The 23,544-nt window shown below is 39.6% G+C and overlaps 1 protein-coding gene across 1 annotated transcript in view; it reads left to right on the top strand.

Moving 5' to 3' along the window:
• The first annotated feature begins 763 nt into the window (after window positions 1–763).
• rasgrp3 (RAS guanyl releasing protein 3 (calcium and DAG-regulated)) overlaps window positions 764–23,544 on the top strand; it is a 55,434-nt gene continuing 32,653 nt past the window's right edge. The window contains exons 1-3 of the mRNA XM_071896989.2: window positions 764–783; window positions 21,274–21,440; window positions 22,266–22,368. Of these exons, the coding sequence (XP_071753090.1) occupies window positions 21,371–21,440; window positions 22,266–22,368 (173 nt within the window). The 5' untranslated portion in view covers window positions 764–783; window positions 21,274–21,370. The remainder of the gene's footprint in view (window positions 784–21,273; window positions 21,441–22,265; window positions 22,369–23,544) is intronic.

The following is a 23,544-nucleotide window of genomic DNA, read 5'->3' as shown; positions in this document are numbered from 1 at the left end:
GAGATAGATATTGTGGTCATCCTGCATGATTTATGTCACCTTCAAAGGTTTTGGAATTGATTGGTCTCCTTTTCAATCGACCGAATAGTTTGTTTCCCACTGACGAAAGTAAAGGTAGAGGCCTTCGAGTTCGTTTTTTACACGCAACCTTGAACGCATCAAGCATCAAATAAGAGTTTTCCCGGCGACGTATTAGGGTTTGAGAGGTCATATCAAAGAATTTTGAGAACGAAATGTAGGAATATTTTTGAATTCCACTGCTGTGTAGCCAGACATTGACGGGAAGATACACAGAAACAAACACGAACGCGCACAGAAACATATTGTGACACATTTCCTGCTCTGCTCTTTTCCACTTTACCTTGTGTGGTCCCTATATTTAGCCCGGCCCAGGGAAACCAAACCAGCACAGGCAGGAAAACTAAGTTGGGAAAGAATTGAAGGAAGTCTACTTGCCATTTAGACAAACAACCCCGCACACTGGGTATAGCACTAGCTGAATAGCTAACAGTGGAAGGCAGAGAGAGACAAAAGGGTTTCAGGAGCGATAGGAAGATAGAGGGCCATCTACAGAAAAGCTGGGGAGATATTTACATCTAGCACTGGGGACTAATCTGGGGTTTGTAGCCAACGTGGATCAGACTGAGTGGCTTTTGATTTTTGATGTGGATTTGAACAGACAGAAGGTGGATCTACACAAGATCATGTGTGAAAGGTGGATCCATGTGATCTACTTGTAGAAGTGGACCGGAAACTTTGGGCTGATTGAAAGTCTTGGATGAGGTAAGGTGCTGATGTGGTAGTTCGAAAGAAAGTAACTTGTAAAGAGATAGATCTGAGTCTTCGTATCCCAGCACACATTTTGATGTTGAATAGATGTTGATAGGACGGCCTGTGTAAATATAGCGCCAAAATAAAAGTTGTCCATAGTTGCTACCTACATCGTTTTGTGAAATCAGGACCTAAATATCTTTCTGGTTTTATCCAAAGCTGTTTTATAAATGTTATCATCCCATAACATCATATTGCGGCAATTTTGTGGTGGTCTGGGTTGATGCTGAACCTGCAGGTCATGTAAACCTAAGGGGTTAGACTTGGCCTTCTCTTGCATGTCACCATCTGTCAAAAGATGACTAGTTTTGAGAAGTAGGTTTGGTTATAGCTTTATGTGTTCAGTGGAAGCTGTATATACTGTAATCTGTGACTTCACCATCTACTGTATGTGTCATTTGTAATTAGTTCAATAGGTTGGTAAACTATTATTCACTGAGAAAGATGCCAGTAAACCTTGTATACCCTCGACTACACTAGACCTATTCTGTAAATTGAGGGAAGAGAGGATCCCCGTTGCCCTTTCTTGCACATTACAGTGTGCACTGTAATGTAAACAATGCAGTATCCACTCCTTTGCATAATAACTTCCCTAAATGTAAGCTGAATGTAACAAATATTCCCCAGATGAGAAAGAGGTGACTATGCTGTTAAAACGTGCATCATTGCTGCGGGACATTCATTCTCAAGCATTCACAATGTGCCATTTTTACCCTGCATTAAGCAATATCAGAGCTTTTAACCAATCCTGAAGCTAATGTGTGCTATGTGGAGATTTCATTGAGACATAATGATATGAACCAATATCCACACAGCAGCCAGCTGTGTTACTGTTTTTTTTTGCTTACAGTAGTAAAATATAGCTGTCCAATCAGTCTGAATTACAAAGTGTGTCTGCATTGAGATGCCGTAATTTTAAATGCCCAAATTAAATCTTGATGCTGGTATGGTCACCGGTGGGAAATCTTCTCCACACAACTGAAACTTAAATTGATGGAACAAGATTGCTGTTTTTCTTTGGTGATAAGCGGTCATTGTTTTTAAATGAGTTCTGATGAAGAGCACTGAGCTCAAAATGCCACGTCGAGGTGTTCATGAATTGACATGATTGAGCCTACACCTTAGGAGCAGCTGTGCAGACTCTGTGGACACGCTTATGTTCTATGTTCTATTCTTTCAGCACCTGGTTAAGATTGGGATGTGCATGTTTTCACTCTGCTGGAGTTGAAATCAGAGACATACTTGGACATACTTGGCTTTGCTGGAAACAGCCCAGGCAGAGCAGCGAAGCAGGCCAGAGAGCGACGACTGCACCCAGAAAGTGGAGGTCTGATACCAGGGGAATGGGCTCAGATAAAATGAGAAGGTGCACTTCATTTAAATTCCCTTCATCCATCCAGCCACACCACATACCTGTAGGACAACTCACTTCAAAAGGCCCTGGTGTGTTGAAACAGACAGGCATCTCATACATCTCAGCATAAAACCCCAACCACCAAACACACACTGTTTGGCTTCGCTGTTCTTTCTTTTCTTCCTGCTTTCCTCCAGCAAGTTGTGGCCCTGCTCTGTGGCCACTAGCCTCATGTTGGTAGCCACAACCAGCTCACCGCTGGCCACGCCCACAAGGCATGCCCACAGCAAATAGTATACACCACAAAATGACCCCAACATCATTGAAAAAACTATTTCAGGTAAAAGGGAATTTGAAAACTAGTCAAGTGCTAGTTACAAGTTTGCCGTGTGGGAGCGTATGGGTGAATAATGCAGTATTGTTTTTCATTAGCTGCGCTGATGTACACTGAACAAAAATTTTAGAGTGGCCTTTTATTGTGACCGGCCCAAGGCACACCTGTGCAATACTCATGCTGTTTAATCAGCATCTTGATATGCCACACCTGTCAGGTGGATGGATTATCTTGGCAAAGGAGAAGTGCTCACTAACACGGATTTAAACAAATTTGTAAACAAAATTTGAGAGAAATAAGCCTTTTGTGTGCATAGAAAAAGTCTTAGATCTTTTATTTCAACTTGTGAAAAATGGGAGCAAAAACAAAAGTGTATATTTATATTATATTTATATTTTTGTTCAGTATAGTTATATACATTTGTGCCTGTTGTGGTTACAGCACAAACAAACCTTTCTTTTAGTCTTTTAAGTCATTTAAGGTAAAAAAAAATAGTAGTACAATATTAGCAGTACAATATAAAATTACAGAAATCATGTAGAGGTACACAAAATGCAAAAAGCATTCCAAACAATCGCACTAACTGCAGTGAGTCAAGTCTGCTAGACTTTGCTGCCACAGGCCAGTTTACTCATGTGCAGTTCAACAGAAACCCCTAGAAAACAAAAAGGACGAAACCACAAAACCTATTTTTAGAAGCTAAAAATAGGTTTTGTGGTTGCCTTATCTAACCTCAACCCTTTCCCTAACCTAAACCTTCTTCTTATAACCCAAATCCTAATCCCAAACTTGCCCCTTGAAGAAGTGAGGAGTGACCAAAATGTCTTCACTTCGCAAAACTGCCTCACTGTGATGATCTAAAACTCAAACCGGTTCTCACAAGTATAAAAGTACAAGAACACACACATACACACACACACACACACACACGTCATACATACGTATACGCACTCTCTCGCTCTGTCTCTGTCTCACACACGCAGACACACTTACATTTAATCAGAGCAATTCACAATAACTGAGCACATTGATGGGACACATGGTGGTTGATGGACTCATTATTCATAAAAGTCACTGGCAGGGTTAGCGTGACATTAGAGGCTCAGTTTGTCACACTGCAGCATTTTCTAATTCATAAACATTGCTGGGCCAGTTTGACTGCTATCATTGTTGATGGATTTTTTTTTCAGTACCACCACCCCCATTTGATTATTTGCATTTTACAAAGATGATTCATAAAAAGCACAGTTTTAGGAGTATTACTGACATACATGTTGAAGTAATAAGCAGTGGCATTTCATATCAATAAATTTTTTCGACTCTCCATCTCTGATTGATATAACACAGTTGTGATTCAACCTATAGCCAGTTCACAAAAGCTTTTACATTTGCTGTTCTAAACACCTGGTGTCGCGTAGGTCTTTCCTCTGAGAAAATGTGAGAAATGTATCTGTAATAGAAGAAGAACTGGGTCATAAGCATGAGCAGTGATAGCCACCATGGCTGAACAGACAAAGAAAAGAGCGCCACCTACAGAAACTCAAACTGCATCAACAGAAAATCCAAGGAAAAAGACGTCACAGTACTGGACACACTGTTTGATTGACAGGTGATCTCTGGGAAGTGCAGTGCAGAAACACCACAGCAATGAGCACTGAGCACCAAAGATGGAGACAAAATAAACAAAATGAGGAACTCAAGGATTACTACTTCAAAGATAAAAAATACTCTAATATACAAAAATCCATCACCGCTTCACAACTTTTCTTTCCTCGGTGCTCTGTCGTGTTTTGAACTCTATTGCGATCGCAGGCGTGGACAAGCAGCAGCATGAGTTGAATGTGCAACACTTAATTAGCATAATTATTTCATTGGTTGTCACCTGAGCAACCGCCCAGAATAGATCAGCGGTAATCTGACTCTGTCACTGCTTCTGTAAATTTATGAATCGGTTCCAATTACCTCGCTGCAATTTGTACATAACACAATGCAGTTGCCTTTGGGTTTGATGATTAACCCCTGCTGGCTGGGATTGAACTTCTGACCTTTCTCACTGCCTCTCTCTCTCTCTCTCTGTCTCTCTCTCACTCACACACACCACCATGCTTATGAACTGGCTAGGCACCGAGCAAACATTTTCACATTGAATAGATAGATGTTGATAGGATGGCCTGTACCAACATTGAAAGCCTATGTAAATAAAGCGCCAAAATGAAAGCTGAGACAACATCCGCCTAGAACTGCTGCCTGCGGCGTTTTGTGAAAGCAGGACCTAAATACCTAAATTATATTAGTTCAAAACAGTTTCCAAAGCTGCTTAAATTTGAATTTGCTATAATATCATATGGTGAAAATGTGCTTGTCTGGGTTAATGTTGATTTGACCTGTAAGCAGGGGTTAAATTGGGAGTTGGAAGGTGGGGGAGCTCTTGACCGTGACTAGGGGAGGGGGGTTAATACCATACACTGCAAAAAATGACAAGCTGTCCAGTGATTTTAACTTGTTTCCAGACCTATCAAGCTTATTTCATGATATTTGTAGTCAAATTATCTCACTGCACTGGCAAATAATCTTGCTGATTTCAATCAATTTCACTTGATAAACGCCAATATGACTTCTTTCAAGAAATCATCATAAAAACATGAAGAAAATCAGGAAACAAGAAACTTTCTCCAAGACAATTTCACTTTTACCAAGTCCTGAAACAAGTTACATTCTCCTGGAAAAAAAAAGTCAAATTTGTTGAAACCGGTAAAATGATGATTTCACAAAAAAAAAAATCCTAACTTGATACAAGAGAAAACAACTTAACAAGTTTGTCAGTTTTTGCAGTGTACTTAGAGCTGATTGAAGGCTTGAGTCTCCCTAATGTATGCCCTTGCTTGTACCTATGGCAGTGCGTGCATCTGTGTGTATGTTCAAAAGACCAAACTGAGCTTGGTTCTGCCGTGTCACTGTGAACCGGTGACGACACCTCGAATTTCGATTGCTGTCTCTGGCTCGTCTCCCCCGGTTACATCTGTGCCCTACTAACATAATGGCTCATAATGTCACAGACACCAGTATAATCAGAGAAAATTACTCCATTAACTTGGCCACATGTCCATTCAGAAGGTGGAGTTTGACTGTAATGTCACATGCGCACACACACACACACACACACACAAAAACAAGCAAGCAAGTGCATACACAAACACACACACACACAAAACCGCACAGTGTTAGTGAAGGTAAGAGATTCTCTCCCGTCAGTGACATGTGATTTACAGTGGCTGTAGTGTGTTAGTGATTCCTGGAAAAAGACTTCAGCTGTATAGTTGGCTTGTAAACTCATGACTTACAAAAATATATAGTGGCTTTCTTGGAAAGTAGCTTCATTAACAGTAACAGCATCTATAAAGGGGGCAATTTGATTGCACTGTTGTTTTTGCATTATTTATGCAGTATGTGTTAAATATTGCTTAATTACTTATCTGGTTTAGTAAAGTTAAATGGAGGGAGTGAGGGCAGGTGGGAATGGGCGAGAGAGGAAATATAGTTTGATTGCACTGTTGGTTGGTACGGATCGGTCCGATCCGTACTCTGTTTTGGTGGAAATTCTCCACACCCAGAGGCATTTCAATATACGCCCAAGCTCTGCCCCTTGAACTACCCCCCTTGCGTTTGGAACTTTTTTTATTTCATTTGCGCAACCATGGAAGAATGTACAGTGACCAAACGATTGGCGGCCGCAACAAAGCCTAAAAAGCCTCGCTCTAAAGCCAAAAGTCCCATGACAAAGCCCGATCCAAAACACTGCTGCAGTATTTCAAAGGTGGAGGTAGCTTAGGATTCTGAAAAAATTCAAGACTGATGTGGAGTTGTCCTGACATTTGTTGAACATGTAAGCAACCTATGATGTAGCTAACGGTAGCCACACAAGCTAGCTAGCTAACGTTTCGTATTGGTGCAACATAGCAAGCGTTAGCTCGCCACAAACTTGAGCTGCTAGACCTCTGGATTGTTGAAGTTCCTATGGCTGCCATTAGATGTTACTAAAAAGTCTTGTTGCAGATAAGACAAATATTTAGCACTACTGCATAAATTATGCAAAACCAACAGTGCAGTCAAACTGTATTTCCTCTACTCCTCTCTAGGGGTGTGGGAATAATTGATTCTGCATCACAATTTATTCTTTAATGATTCTGTGTCGAGGCAGGTAACTCGATAATCAGATTTTAAAAACTTCATTCACAACATTATGACTGCCCCTTTCATTTTTTAAGACTGGGCTGTGTGAACTGACGACTAAACCAATTGGATGATGCTACGTGAATGGACGTAAAACACAAACATCTTGTTTACATTCAAGTGCAAGCTGGTAAATGAACAAACTGATACGTCCATGTATACATGCACACCGTCGGTAAATATACAAATTGACCAGTACATTTGTACATTGACCGTTTTTCCACATAAACCGTAACAATTTCCAGACATTGGATGCTGTTTGTTATTTGCACCACCCCTTTGTTTTACCTAACTTTCCATGTGGCTGTAATCCTCTTTAAAAAATAATGTTTGCATCTGTTTTTTGAACGGAAAGTTTCATGGTGGTAGAAAAAGAAAACTATTCCCTTAACCCCTTCCCTTCTGTCTGAAGCTGGGACATGTGCATTTATAGCCAAACAATCAATCAAATATTTATATAGCATATAGCATCCTGGAACAAGTCAAACATGAAAATACAAGGTTAAGGCATTATGTCATAAATTATATAATGCACTATCCCTCAAGACTGACAATATATTTCAACATTTACTTTCTGTTACATGTTCTCTAACACATCAGTATTTTATTATACTTAACAATAATAGAGGTATGTCTGACTTGAGGAACCAAAGTATGTTTAAAATAAATGTAATTTTGGTGGAGTGAGGTTATCAAGTGCCTCCCATCACATGTTTCATTGAATTTAATCTCAGGTGGCCTGGAGAAATTCAAGCAGAACAGTTATTTTTGCATCTTCCTCTGAGCGTAATGCATCACAGGGTGTCGCCATTACATCCCTGTTTTGGAGCTAAGAAGCTGTAAAAGCTTCATTGACTCAATTTGATGTTGAGAGCATATAACCCTAACCCTAACCCTGACAAAACAGAAGCAACTAGAAGTTTTCTAGAAAAACAAACCAGAGCTGCCGTTTCCGGGGTGTGTGTTTTCAAACTCGGAGCCAATTGAGTGGCTGCCTATGGCTCTGCAAGGTCTCGTTATCCCACCTTTACTGACAAGAAGTTCTCCAGGCCTCCGTTTGTTTTACATGGAGATCTGGCTATGCAAGTTTACATTGAACCAGACCCAGGACATCTCCAGAAAAATCTGGCATCCCAGATGAGAGAGCAGCCACGCTTTGAAACGATGGGACATATTCAAAGCTCTTAAAATGCACCTAATCTTGTTCTTTGAGGTAATCTGGAAGTATATAATTTTACAGCTAAATAAGACAGAGGTGTGCAATATTCTGCATGCCCACCAAGACCATATTCACACTTTTTCAAACTGCTAGTGGCTTTTTTTGTAGTGGAATTTTGTCTCTATTTTTGGTGCTAAGCACCAAAGTAGTGTTTTTTTTTATTCTGGAATAAAATAAAGTAAGTAGTAAAGTAGCTGTTACTCTGTTGAAAATGGAGAACGTAATGGTGGAAAAGTTGGTAGTCACTTTATCAACACAAAATGCAGCAAAAAAAACAAAAAAACCCACCATGTAATTTGTGATAAACTGCCAACAGTATATCTCTCTCTGTCTGTCTGTCTGTCTATCTGTCTGTCTCTCTCTCTCACACACATACACAGGCCTACATACACAAACACATACAGAGAAAGAGAGAGAGAATTCAGTGTATTCAGTCAGTTTTGACACTGCCCAACAATGGGCGGTGATTTTATAAATTGGCATGACCTCCCTGTACAGTGCCACCACCGGCATGCACATTCGAGGATTAGGCTGCAGCTGTTTAAAAGACTGTAGGCTTACATGTTTTGGGGTAAGCCAGCATGCATGAAAAAACTTCTAGTGCTAAATTGACTCACTCTGGATTAAAACCCAGGATCTCTAGTATGGTAAATCTATGCTTTACCAACAGGGCTTGAAATTAACTTTTTTGATCACCAGCCAATATGGCTACTAGATTTTAAAGTTACCAGCCAATCGGAATTTCCACTAGCCAAAATGTTTTTCTTGAAATAAACCAGATTATAAGTGTCACTGGGTTAATTTAAGCATAAGTATTAATAAAAATAAAAGATATAGCATAATAAATCTATAAATTACAGTATTTCACTGATATTCATAAATTGCGTTGATTTCGAATTGTGTGGATTTCATTTATACAAGGCTCTTAACGGCGACACTGTCTTGGCCTGCTTGATTGTCAAGCTCTGGAGGTCGCTCTTCGCAGTTTTCGTGGTCTTTGACACTCACGACCCGATCGCCATTTGGCATTACATGTCCTAATTTTCGCCTTCTCCCCTCCTTTGTTTACATTTTTATCCCCAGTGTTGCCAACTCTTTTCCAAGGAAAGTAGCTATTGGCTGCTCAGAAAGTCGCTAGAGGTCGCCAGATGACGTCATACGATAATTTGCATATCAATATATAATGCTGCACTTGTTATGTACGCCGCAGCATAGCCCGTTTTAATATAAGTGCTGACTCCGCCCACCCGGGCCAGTTTCGGTGTACGCCGGTAGAAATTACAAGTGGACCCTATCCTACAGTCCCTGCTCTCAGCGGAGGGAGGGAGCTACGCTGTGTGTGGGAAACGCTGTGATCGTCAGACCTCTCTGGATTAGACAAGCAAGTAGAGAAAACCGGCATCAGCCGTACCAATTTATTGCCAAATGCTTTGGGATTCAACACATTAACATTGCTTCCCATGGTCAGAAAAAGTCGCCAGATTTGTCGCTAGTCGCTTTTGAGAAATAAAGTCGCCAGGGGGGTCTGAAAAGTCGCCAAGTTGGCAACACTGCTTTGTATACTCGCAGTCTCGCGCAATCGATTCTACCACACAGCCTGCTTCAAATATTTAGAGCTTGGTTCATCACCAGCCAAATTGGCTAGTAACTTTACAATGTTACCCGCCACAGTAAATTTTTACCCGCATTTGGCGGGTTGGCGGGTGTTAATTTCAAGCCCTGTTTACCAACCAAGCTAAACTCAAAATGATACAGCAATTGGTACATTTTTTTTAATTTTTGGGACTTATACTAGCTGCTGGTCGCAGCTAAAAAGTGTGAATATACCCTGAGCCCCAATAAGTCTTCATCAAAGAATCAGTTTTGCCCTACTGTCTCCCGATGGCCATTCTGATCTTTGTTTCATGGCTCTGTGTTGAATGGTTGTGTAGATGTTTTGGTGGACAAACACACAAATACAGTACCTTTCCATTTACTTGTGATGTAATGATTAGATAGGTAAAAACGTGTGGTTCTACAATAATGTCAACAATTAACTGATATCATGTCAGTCATTTCTCAAAGGTAAGGTTTCATATGGTATCATCAAGTGACTCTTAGCTCTTAAAGCAAAATTCCACTTAGTTTTAACATTTGGCACTTGACCGCCATGAAAACCAGAATATAAACTAATCACCAAGATCAGATGCAGCTGGATGAAAATAGACTGAAAACTGACATTTAACACGTTTGTGAACAGATGCAACAACAGATCCTGTTTTTAAGACAACAAAGCAGTCCTGGGTCCTTCATCATTTTGCATTTCTATTCTTGGTTTACACTAAAATTAGTATTTAAAAATAAAACTAGATCCGGTCTCCCAAACAGGAACTATCTCTCCTAAATGGTATCCCTCCGCTATGTTCTCTTCTATCAATAAAATTTGGTGAAATTACGTTCTAAAATGTTGGACCCACAGTCAGTTGAAAATCACAGTAGTGGGATCTGTTGTTGAATATGTTCATGAACGTGTTAAATGTCAGTTTTCAGTCTATTTTCGTGGCCTCATTGAAATTAATGGGAAGTAAAAATCTGAAAGCTACAAACTCGTCCAGCAGCATCTGATCTTGGTGAGTAGTTTATATTCTGGTTTTCATGGCAGTCAAGTGCCAGCTTTAAGCCAATTTCATGGAGTCCTTCAGCGACTATATTGAATCCCACTGTAGGAATTATTTAGTCAATGTGTGTGTCCACCTTTGTGTGTGTGTGTGTATGTTAATGGAGATGTAATCCATGTATTGATCCAGCAGCTCCTCCAAGGTCAGGGAGAACCAGAGGCTCTCATGTGACAAGCCTTGTGCTGAATGGGACTGCATCATTTGTGGGGGATGACATGGTTACTGTTGCCTTGTTTGACTGTGTTTTGATTTGTCTTTAATTCATCGGATGCCGCTTGCAAATTGATTGACTTTTGACACAGAATGACAGCATGTGACAGTTCAGAAGTCGAGTTTGTGAAAGGTTTACTCTGGTAATGTTTGTTAACATTAAATTACAGTTAAACATGACCTGTATTTTTAGTAGGGTTATGAAAATTTCTGGAAACACTGCTTCATGTCTACAATGTACTGAAAGGTTTTAATTGTTACATGTCGATATTTAACTGTAGAGATGAATGGTCACAATGCTGGAGGTTTTAAGATCATAGAAATATACAATATACAACTCATGATGCCCATGAATCCGCTTCAAAAGTTCATTGTAATCTCAATAAATCCATAATTCATGGACTTCAATGAGACAATCAAGCAGTTTTCCTCAATTCCTGAAAAACAGCCTTTTTGGAGATACAAGGTTTGCCCCTTACAGCAGCTATATGTAACATACGTAACTCTTGTGAAGGGCTCTGGAGTGGAGCAGCTGGAGTTGACGTCCCTATTCAAGACCACCATTGTTCATGACAATAGCTGCCACTCTGAAACTCCAAAGATCACCTGAGTCCGATCGCTAGGTATTTCATTCTCAAACAAGGTCCAGTGTTTTTCATTTTGCATTTATTTTCAAAGTGCTGGAACGCAGTGGTGAGATTCATCATTTTGCCAATTTCCATCATAATCCAATTAGTGTGTCGGGGATATCGATGGACGTACAAACAAATACATGAACAAATCCATTATCAAAATCCAATCAAATAAAAATGTATTTGTATAGCACGTTTCGCACAACAATGCAACCCAAAGTACTTTGCAAATATGGTTAAAAACAGTGTGAAATAAAAAGTATAAATATATTTAGAAAAATCATTGTGAGAAAGAATTAATTGTGATATGGCCCATCAGCACAGCATAGAAATGGATATCAATTTCATTCTTATTTGTCTTTCTACAGATAGATACAAATTTCATTCTTATTTGCCCGCAGATGATTTTGATGCATAACTTTTTCAAATCTGAGAACTCACAAATGAGACCAAATTAAAGGATGAAGCGGAATATTGAGGTTACAATAGTAATTTTGTATTTATCTATGTATTGATGTATATATGTATCTGTTTATTGCTAGCATTAGGGCTTATTAGAAGCTAATGTAGTAGGTAGGATTAACCAGGCTACATAGGAGACGATGTGGAGGCCAATATCTGTTCACTGATCAGACGGGACACGTGACTGGCTGGGGGATACATGTACACACACGTACACACACACACACACACACAGAGGCCATCTGCTTCAGTCCTGCTGCCAGTTCTCTGAGCCCAGGGTCGATGTAACATCTGTCTGTAGCAGCAGACTACTCTGTTTTTTATTTCTACACATGAAGCCAACATGTCTAGTCTGGTCTGGTCTGGTCCTACTCTGCTATCTGTTGTGTGTGTGTCTGTGTGTGTGTGTGGATTTGGATTTGGTTTTAGGATTTGGATTTGGGTTTAGGGTTAAGATTAGAATTAGGATTAGGTTTAGGTTAGGGTAATGGTTAGTGGTAAAACATGTAGTGCTGAAGGCTAAAGGTGCTGCATGTAGCATTTTAACATCAATAAATCATTACCACATTAATTTTGAGACATTACTATAATTACCATAAACAAACAAGACCATCGCCGAGAAGACTGGCAGCCTCTACCAGACTCTACACTGCACTTTACATTGTGAGCCACCAGGTTGGATTTGGCTGGAAATCTGCTGGATTGCTTTACGGCACAAAAAAGGAAGAGGTTCTGTTCTTCCAGAACAAATGGAGCTAAAGCTTTCAGAGTTTCTGACAATGGCAGATTGGAAAAGGAGTGAAAGGCTGATGGAAAAATCGCTTCCAACATGTTTATCATCTTCAGGGAGGGGGAGGGGGGGACAGGAAGCAACAGGATTTATGGGAAATGTAGTCTTCATTTGGAGAAACACCAGCACTAACAATACCACTGGTGTGAGAGAGACTACCAATTGTCTCAACCGTGGTCTCATTTGTTTACAGTAATTATACCAAGGTATCACAATTAATTTGACAATGATATATTGATGTTTAAAAATGGTACAAAAAGTACCTTTAAGGTGAGTTTAGGGTTAGGGCTTGGGTTTAGGGTTAAGGTTTGAATTTTGATTAGGTTTAGGTTAGCCATGTAGTGGTAATAGTCAGGGATAGGGGGAGGGTTTTGGGAATGGATATTGTCTCTGGAAGGACCTCACAAGTGTAATAAGACAAGTGTGTGTGTGTGTGTGTGTGTGCCTCAGAGCAGGGTCTCCTTTGATTTGCTGGAGAGCGAGAGGAGGTCACATGGCAAGGCTGCTGCTGCTCCAGGCTGCTGTGTTTACCAACAGGAGAGGAGGAGGAGGAGCAGAGGAAGGGGATGGGGATTGGAGGGGGTGGGGGTGGGGGGGCAGCATAGCGTAGTATGTACTCTACCATGGAAGTAGCAGCCAGTAGCAGCCTGCAGCATCTAGCAGCAGTATCTCAGGGAAGGACTGATCTTTAACCTGGATGGTTGCTCATCCAGCGTCGTCCGGGGGTAAGATTCCACTGCTTTGTGAAATCTGGATTTTCTACTTTGTGTGGCGATTGTCCTTACTCATTTTTTTGTGAACAGCATTTTAGAGGCTGGTTGTTCCCTTGCAAGAGGATTGAATAGATTTTGAGACCTTACAGTGTGTTCAGTAAATTACTATTTTGCTATCGGGCTTTGTTGTGTATAATTGAACGGCTATTGGGCTGAAGTGGTGTGTGTGGTAAGAAGTGCAAGTGGAAAATGACAGTGAAGTTGTGTCTCTGTCTGACTGCTTGTCTGTCTTTGATCGGTGTCTTTTGTAAAGGTGGAATAGGTCTGAGTGTGGCAGGGCTTTTAACACACGTTGGACGTGTGTGTTTCTGTGTGTGCATTTGCAGTACATTTGTGTGTGAATGTGTGTGTGTGTGTGTGTGTGTGTGTGCACCTACAGACAGTGTATGTCACCGGAGTATGCACAAGTACATACTGACGCATCCGCAAGCCAGAGGCGGAGACACAGTGACCCATTGTGGAAGCAGAAAGCACAAGTCATGCTAAAGGGCACAGCTGACCCTAACATGCACGACTGAATTGCAAAATGAGCCAAAAGGAAGGAAACATAAGAGTGTATCAGTGAGTCTTTTCTGAGGTGTAACGCATTAATGTGAGACATACCATGAAAACAGCCTGGCGTCCGTACAGAGTCAAAACAGAGCACTTGTTAAAGTTTTAGAATAGCCTGTTTGTTGTAGTGGCACTTAGTAATTTTACTTTTACTTAAGTTTGTATTGTACTTCACTACATTTTAAATCACATCCATCACAGAGTGCAAATTATGAAAGCTCTCCATAAGTATTGCATAAGACACTGGCCAATCATAAAATGGCCTTTAGCAATGAATGAATGAATGAAAAGTAATTTGGCTGTTCTACTTATTTTGTAATTGTTTTTCATTTCACTAATCCAGTTCCAACTGTCGGTCCTCTCGTCCTTTTTTGCATTACATGATCACATGTAACAATGTTCCCTTTTGTAAAAAAGTAACTCACTCATTTACTCACTCTGACTACCTACCTTTTAATTTTATTCAAGTAGATTTTTACGCCAGTAATTATACTTATATAAGTAAAATCTTAGCAAATACTACAGTATATGCAGTACTTCTACTTGAGTAGGACATTTTAGTCCTCTTTCCACCCCTGCATAGTGTGAAGTCACACATTCACACACACACACACACACACACACACTTGTGACATATGTAGTAATTTGCACATATACTGTATAACATGCCGCTTTGAAAATATAGGCAACATTTGCACATATATGTTGTACATACATAGTTTATTCTTGCATTGGTATTTATTCATTTATCTATTTCAGATTGCCCCTGAGCAAGGCATGCACGATGCTCCCACTGAGCTGCTCAGTGGGAAATTCAAAGTACTAAACTCAGTAGTTTGTACTGGACAGCTCCCAGGTAGAAGTATGCAAATGTGTGTTGCTGGGGAGTAGGAGTAGCCCCCTGCAACTGTACTCGCAAGTCTATAGCTGTGAATAGCACTGTGGTCTTATTCAAGTCGCCTGGTTAAACAAGGATTTAAAGAGGATGTAACCAATAGAGACGCAAGGCAATGTGGTCATGGAGACAAATCCCACACCAAGCACCTAGCAAGGTCAGACAGTGAAATGATCGATAGAAATAATAATACATTTAGAAAATGTAGACCTTAAATGTGGACAAAAATGATTAAAAAAACTCTATTATGAACCTGTATTTTTTATGTTTGATCCATTGTTGTCAAGTTGAGAAAATGCAAGTTATAGAAACATATTCTGTAAACTAAGACTGATATTTCAACAGAAACAGTCACAGCAATGGCAGCTGGAGCCACATTGTCTACGTGGGTCAGACCCTTATGAATGGCTCAGAGCCAGTCAGTTAATTTTTTTGTTCACGCAGTTTACTTTTTTGCCCTTAAGGCATGCAATCTTTTGTGCAGTCTTGTACTCAGAGAGCATTTGCTGTGTTGCCCATAGATATGAATGGCGTGACGTTTCAAAAGGGCCATACCCACAAAGTTGCTTTTTCTGTGTTCTGATAATTTATGTGAAATGTATATGGTGTAAATAATTTGTTGTTACCTTTTCACATTTATCAAAGAACTGTATTATCATTCAAAAGTCACAAAATCCTAACAAGCTAGCAAACATTCAAGAGAGGAGTCATGTTAGCATTTTGAGACTTTAAGAAAAAAAACATTTTAATGATCATGCTGTTGTTTGACAACCGTGAAAAGGTAACGTCAAATTAATTACACCATATAGCCTACATTTCAATTTGCCGCATCATCGCCATTCTTATCTATGAAGCTCTCATTTCACTTGTCCTGAATGAATGACTTCATTTCAGTTGCAGCTTACCTCCCGATGCTTGCCTCTCAAACAGTGTTTAAGTGATTTGACAGTTGTTACCCCTTCCACGCTCTCTCTGAAGCGGAACTGCTGCTTGCTAGGTTAGCCAGCTAATTAGCAACTGACTTTAGTGTTAGCGTCTCTGCTTCTTTTCAAAGTAACCTAAATTCTTCACCTATGAATACACCTCCCATTCATGTTCTTCCTATACACTCCCTTAAAATATTACCTAAAATACTATAGCCATACCCTAGTGTCAGTATTGTAGATATAGGTAATATCATGTTGGTTGTCTTAACTCTGTCACTGCAGTGTGGTTGGGACAGAATATGCCGCTAGCAAGCCAGTCTGTGGTCAATGTCAATGCATAGAGGATGCCTCTCTTTCCTAAGGGTATGGGCCACTTTCGTAAGTATGCCTCATTGTGTGTAACAGCTCTGACTTACAGTCACAATGTTGTGGCATTTTGACAGCATCATGCTTCCGTAATTTGACGTATATCCAGTTGAAAAAGGATAACCTGAGGAATCATTCAAAAGTGGCCGACGGTGTAAACTAATGGGATATTAGTATGTATGTGAGAGAGAAAGGCAGTTTTATTTGATGGGAGTGGAAGGTGACTATTCAAAAATCTGTGATATTATTGGTTGAATTTTTATGTATGCCTACTGGTACACCATGATGCAACCACTAAAGACACACTATTTTCCAGGAACTAAAAGTAATGGGATTTTTGTCATTTATTGTGAAACAATGTATATTATGACATGGAAGATTTGGCAACAAGGTGGCAACATTTCATTGTGAATTAAAGAAAACTTCATCCTCAGATACTCTTAAACTCTTAGATGTCATCAATTTGTGTTATGTGCAGTGTGTTATGTGTTATGTTCAACACTTTCCAGTAGTTACGTTGTCATGAAGTGTGGTAATTAACTTTCCAAAGTCTGCCTCATCTACTACTTCAGTTAGTGATTTCCTACATTTCCCAGAATGCCTTTCAACAACCCCCACAGAAGGGGGTTTTCTGGAGAGAGCAACAGCAATAGGATAGTAATAGTAAGGTTGCAGCAATCATTGAGGCATTTCAGGTTGAGGTTTATTAAGGTTGAGGTTTATTGAGGTTCATTAAGTTTTATGGAAGCATTTCTTTTTATCTGTGTGATTCAACAATGACACATGAAATATAACACTTGAATAAAGGTCTTTAATTATTTTTCAATTAGTTACAGTCATCCTTGGCTTGGTGTATAGCTAAATGTTGTATTGGGTAATAATTTAAATTGTACTAGATAGTAATAAGGTAAAGGCCAAACGATTAGATGAAACTTTAATGATCCCAGTGGGGAAATTGGGTAATTGCAGCAGCAATCTAGTCAATAGTAACAGGATACTGTAAAGAAAAAAAATATATAAATGGAAAAATAGAATGTAATTATCTAAACATATAGATCTCACAATTTAAACACAAGAAAATGTAAAGTAGAATGGATGAATGAAAACTATGGAGAAAAGTATAGATTAAAGCATTATGAGCAGCAGTAGAATTTACTGAGGCAAAAAGGAATGAGTGCAGGATACGTATGTATTATATGAAAATATACAGTATGTAAAAAAATATGCAATATATGAAGTATGAAATGGGTAGGAGCATTACATAAATATCAATATATATGCGATATATAACAATTAGAACTACATTGGAATACAAAGAATATATGCGTGAATGTACAGAAAATGTACAGGATGTGCAAAATTTTGTTGTTGTTGGCATGTCCAATTCATGCTATTGTCACATAATCTTTTCATGGTGGAGGAACATAATCTTCACATGATTTGTGTCCATAACACCTAATCTGTGTTTCAGAGTTCGTGCTCATTTGACAAAAATGTATGAGACTATGTTGCAGTTGTCCATATAACACATTGCCTCACATGAACATGTTTCTACAAATCCAAAATAGTGCATGGAATAGATTTGTTTTTTTCTGACCGGTGGCGTCTTTTGCTTGTCACCCCCAGAGACCCCAGACTGTTAATTGAGTTTTGTGCTGCTCAGTTTATTGCAGAGGGACCGGTGAGGTTAACGTGACGTTGGTCTGAGGTTGATAATCAGGCTGTGTAAACCAGAAGGAATGAGATATTACATGTACTGTACAAAACAGTTGGATTGATGATTCTTGAGGAGTAGCTGGGATATAGGTCAAGCACAATCCACTTAATTTCTTCCTGTTGTATGTGAACGGAATGAGATAATGTATCTATGCTGTAGTTACCATGGACAAACATATGGCATGCTATATTTTCCATATTGTAAGTGATAAGGTGTTGGCGTGACATGGGAGAGGTGCAGAAATATGCCTTATAGCTACTTTCGGTGTTAGAAAATGCATATACTGTATATTTAGAAAACATGCTCTCCACTACTGACTTGTTTAGTGATGTTTGTGATTTATTCAGATTTATTCAAGTACATGCGTCAGTAATGCATGAGTAAAAGTTGATCTGTAGTTGGGAGCTGCTGCATAGTGCTTTGAGGTTTTCTACTGGTATAATGAGTTGAGCTGAACAAGCTTGGGCATATTATCCATCATTGTCCATCTCTGCCCCGGGCTTTAGCTGCTTCTCCTCAGTGCCTTGATAATAGCTGGGGAATACCATAGCAGATACACACATCATTTACACACATCATTTACACAGCTGTAAACATTAACAAAATGTATTCGCTCCTAAAACACAAGAATAGTGTTTTATCACCTTTTTAGGCTGACATAAACCTTAATGATATATATCTAAATTCATAGTACACATTATAGTACAAAATATCTGATATAAATAGAATAACTGATGTAAGAATGTTCTTCTTCAGTTAATGCTTTTCTGAACATATGATTTTTGTTTATATTGTTTGCCCTTGGAGGTCATAGTTTAATGTCCTTTATATTTACCACTACATCACTATTACATACTACATACATATAAATCATGTGCATATCATATCTATGTTTTCATGTGTACAGTACATGAACATTTATCAGTGAACTCATTATATAGCTTGACATTTTGGGTCTTGGCATAGTACACATGATTTATTTTTAGAAATTAATCCAGTTGAAGAATATCATTTGATAAATGTTGTCATGGACAAATCTTAATTGAAATGCATGCCATCAATCAGGTCTACAGTGGGAGTCCATTATGCAAATGTAGCTTCATCACACATAACTGACACACTGCTGTCACTCCACTGTTGTATGTCATTTTTTAAGATCTTATCCATTTACACATCAGTTGCCTACAGTCAAGGAACAATGGCTTGATTCATTCTCAGTGATTGCATACACACACACACACACACACACACACACACACACACACACACACACACACACACACACACACACACACACACACACACACACATCAACTGCTGATATTGACACAAGTGTCACAAAATAAATTATATGGTTGGCTTGTGACGTCTTTTGTGCCTCACCAAGGTGACCGCAACTGATTACGCACAAAGCCATTAACAAGTTCCAAACCACCAGAGACTGGGGCTGGACTGGGACCCATCCTAATCCTCATCCAACAGCCTGAATGATCTGCTGATCCCAAACAACCCAGCACCTTGACAACCCCAACATGACATAATTTGTGAGATCACTTTCAAATGTCTGACTTTCAGACTTTTCTTACTTTGTTGGGAAACCAGGATCTGATGACAAAGCTGGAAATAGGTTTAAACTAAGCTTAATCCTTTTCTGACAAGGATTTATTAAAGTACAACATTGCATTTTAAGTGCAGGCAGGTGACTTATACAACATAAGCAGATGTTCCAAATCGGCTGTAATTTAGTGCTAGTGCTAGTGCTTGCCCAGTTCACTGGTCTAGAAGATTATTTCTGGAATTATGAGCTGTTTTGGTGAAATCATGCATCAACAGCGTCACAAAATCATTAAAAATTGATGACTGCTACGAGAGTTCTTAGAAAGACAGTCCATTTTCTGCAGATGCTCTGCAGGAATACATGAGAGAGAGAGACAGAAAGAGATTGAAAGAGACCCCATGTACACCTGTTATTATAATGTGATCAGTATCTGGATGCCTTCTCTGGGTAAGCAAAATGTCATGTTAATGCAAGGTGTAAATGTACACAGCACACATTGTGATGGGACTGTGATGAATCTGATGTGATGAGTCAGCCAGGTGGAAACGCAATCGATACAGTATGTTTGTATTAAAATGAAAGTATACGCCCGCAGGGTAGAAGCGTTGCTGTGGATAGAAACATCACTGTGGGTAGAAAGTCACTGTCAGGGGTAGAAACGTCATTACTATTGGTAGAAACGCGACTGATGCGGGTAGAAACGTCATCACCACGGGTAGAAGCATCATCACTGCAGGTAGAAACATCATCGCCATGGGTAGAAATGCAATCACCACTGTTAGAAACATTATCACCATGGAAGTGGCATCACCATGGGTAGAAAATGTCATCACTGCAGGTAGAAACGTCATCGCCGCAGGTAGAAACGTCATTGCTGCAGGTGGAAACGTCATTGCTGCAGGTAGAAATGTCATCACCATGGGGTAGAAACGTTGTCGCCATGGGGTAGAAATGTAATCACAGGGGATGGAAACGTCATTGCTGCAGGTATTTAAACATCATTGCTACAGGTAGAAACCGCATCACTGCAGGTAGAAACCACATCACCGTAGGTAAAGATGTCATCACAGCGGGTGGAAACATTGTCGCTGCAGGTAGAAACGTTGTTGCTGAAGGTAGAATTGTCATTGCTACAGATAGAAACGTCATTGTTGCAGGTAGAAACGTCATCACCGTGGTGTAGAAATGTTATCGCCATGAGGTAGAAATGTAATCACTGTAGGTAGAAACGTCATCGCTGCAGGTAGAAACGGCATCACAGTGGGTAAAGACGTCATCACAATGGGTGGAAACATTGTCGCTGCAGGTAGAAAAGTCATTGCTGCAGGTAGAAACGGCATCACCGTGGGTAGAAACGGCATCACAGCAGGTAGAAACGTCAAAAAGTGTCAACAGATCTGATCACAATGTGGACAGAATACAGACAATGAGAAGACTCATAAATACAGGTATAAATGCAAGGGCATGATGGGATTGTTCATTATGTGGATAGCATATCCAGATACAGATTCATCGTAATACATGGTGTAAATGATGTCAGAGAGACCAGAGACATCAGAGAGTGAGAGGGTAGGCTTGTGTTTTACTCCTGCTCCTAGTCAATTATGTCTTTCACCTACCTGGTATAGTATCTGCATAACAGCTATGAAAACAGTGACAGACTGTACATGGACAAATTTGACTTCATTTGATCACAAACATAAAATCCAATCTTATAAATGTACTTACAAATGCTCTTACTGATGATTGGCTCTCTCCGCCTCCCAGGGAAGCCCTGATTGGTCCAGAGTGGTGAGCAGGAAGTGTTGACCTCTGACCTCCAGCTGTGGAGGTGTGCCATGTGTTTCTCCTCCAGACCGGCACCATGGGATCGTCCACACTGGGAAAGGCAGCGCCTCTTGATGTTCTCTTAGATGAATGCATCCATGCCTTTGGTGAGTGGTCAGTCAGAAACACACAGTTGAAAATGGTCTTGGATTATGTCAAATAAAGGGTTTGTACTGGACCAGACTTTAGAAAGTTTTCTTTAATCAATGGCAAGAAGAAATTAGTCTGACAAAGGTTATAATGTATGATAAGAACCACTAAAGTAACCACTTTATGCTACAAACACCCAAGAAAATTATAAGTGCTAATAGTGATATTAAATAAACCATGCAGCATCATGAGTTAGCATGGTATGCTCTACGTAAAGTGGCATGGCTTCTAATATGTCCAAAATAAACAATGAAGAATCACATGTTATCAGGTACAGCAATGACGTTGAGTGATAGATCTTAAAACAGACAGCAAATTGTCTGACAACCTTTGATAACTAGTCATAAACATGCAGACACTTGTATTTATAATTCAGTTGTATCATTCATGTTTTATGAGTGCTGAAAAATGCATTGGTAAGCATTGTGTGTTCTTATAAGCATGGTCATAAGGCATTATGAGTGCATTATAATTCTTCATAAGTGTCATTATACTATAGATATGCTACTCATAGAAATTGGTACTGATATATTAAATTCTATGACCTGAAAGGTTCCTTCAATGGGGACTTTGCATAGTAGGAAATATATATGAACTAATCCCACAAATATTTAACACAAAGATGCTAGTACAGCACATTGACTCACTATTGTGTTATATCAATCAGTGATAGAGAATAGCAAAATGCATATTTATTTATATGAAAAGGTTGTAGGTTATAACTTAAACATATTGTTCAGATGTACAATTACATGTTGGTGATGTGTTGCTTCTCTCCATAGATGACAATGGGGAGCTGCATGTCACCCTGCTTCCTCGCAGCCTGCTGCTGATGCACCGCTGGTACGTGACGTCCACTGAACTGGCTGGAAAGCTACTGATGATATATCCTACCTGGCAGAAACCCTGCTGAGCCTACAGCTGATACACAACAACACTGTGCCTTATCAATATGCTGAATACTGCAGGCTGCGCAGTCTTCAAGAGTTTAAAGAAGTCCTACACATTTTGCTACTTTTGGTTTAAAATGCCATATCTCCTAAAAATCAGAATTAAAGGTATTGAAGGTGCTATATGTGCAACATTTTAATCAATAAATCATTACCACATTAATTGAGATATTAGTATAATTATCATATTCACGAGCCAAGGCTTGTGAATATAATACACAATCAACTGAATGTAGTTTTAGGACGTTTAATGACATCAAAGATGATTACGATGGTAAAGTTGCAATATCCTGACGGAGTGTGATTACATCTGAACGGTATTGACTGTGGTTTGGGGAAGGTGCGAAGGATCTGCTGTAGCTCCCAGGCACAACGGACCCCCAAAATCTTCCTACAGACACAGATTTGCTTAAGCAGTGCACAGATCTTGCAGATCTGAATGAATGTAAAGATGCTAGGTTGGAATGGTTGGGATGACCAAGTTCAAGTTCAAGTTCAAGTTCTTTTATTTATATAGCCCTTTATCACAAGCATGTCTCAGAGGACTTTAAAGAGAATGGGCCTCATTCACGAAACTTTTCTTAAATTGTTCTTACTTTTGTTCTTAAGAAACATGCCTACGCAAAACCAACGTGGGATTCATGAAGCATGCGCAGAGTCTCGATTTTTGCGTATTCCAGGTGTATCTGATGATGAATGCCACTTGTTCCTTAATTGGATGCGCGTGCCTGTTGATGCTGATTAGCATAGGTAGACGCCCTGGCAACTCCATAAAAGGTCTGCTGTCTGAAGGGTCGTGCGCAAATGGAAAGCATTACTGGAGTAGTGGAGAATGGCAAACAGACCCAAGAAGAAAAATTCAAACTCTGAAATAGAAGTGTTGTATTCGGGAGTGAGAGAAAAAAAAAAACTTTTTAAAAGTGTAAGCGGTGGAGTGACAGCAACTGAGAAAGAAAACATGGCAAGAAATGACTGATGCTGTCAATGCTGCAACATCAGAAACACACACCTTGAATTAAATTAAAAAGAAACGGTTTGACTTACAGTTAGAATCTAAAAAGCGAGGGCGATAGTCTAATTCCAAATAGATGCAGTTTATTAGCTTCAGGCG

The sequence above is a fragment of the Centroberyx gerrardi genome, chromosome 15 (genome assembly GCF_048128805.1).
Source record: "Centroberyx gerrardi isolate f3 chromosome 15, fCenGer3.hap1.cur.20231027, whole genome shotgun sequence".
NCBI classification, from domain to species: domain Eukaryota; kingdom Metazoa; phylum Chordata; class Actinopteri; order Beryciformes; family Berycidae; genus Centroberyx; species Centroberyx gerrardi.
This window is presented reverse-complemented; position numbering and strand designations above follow the sequence as displayed.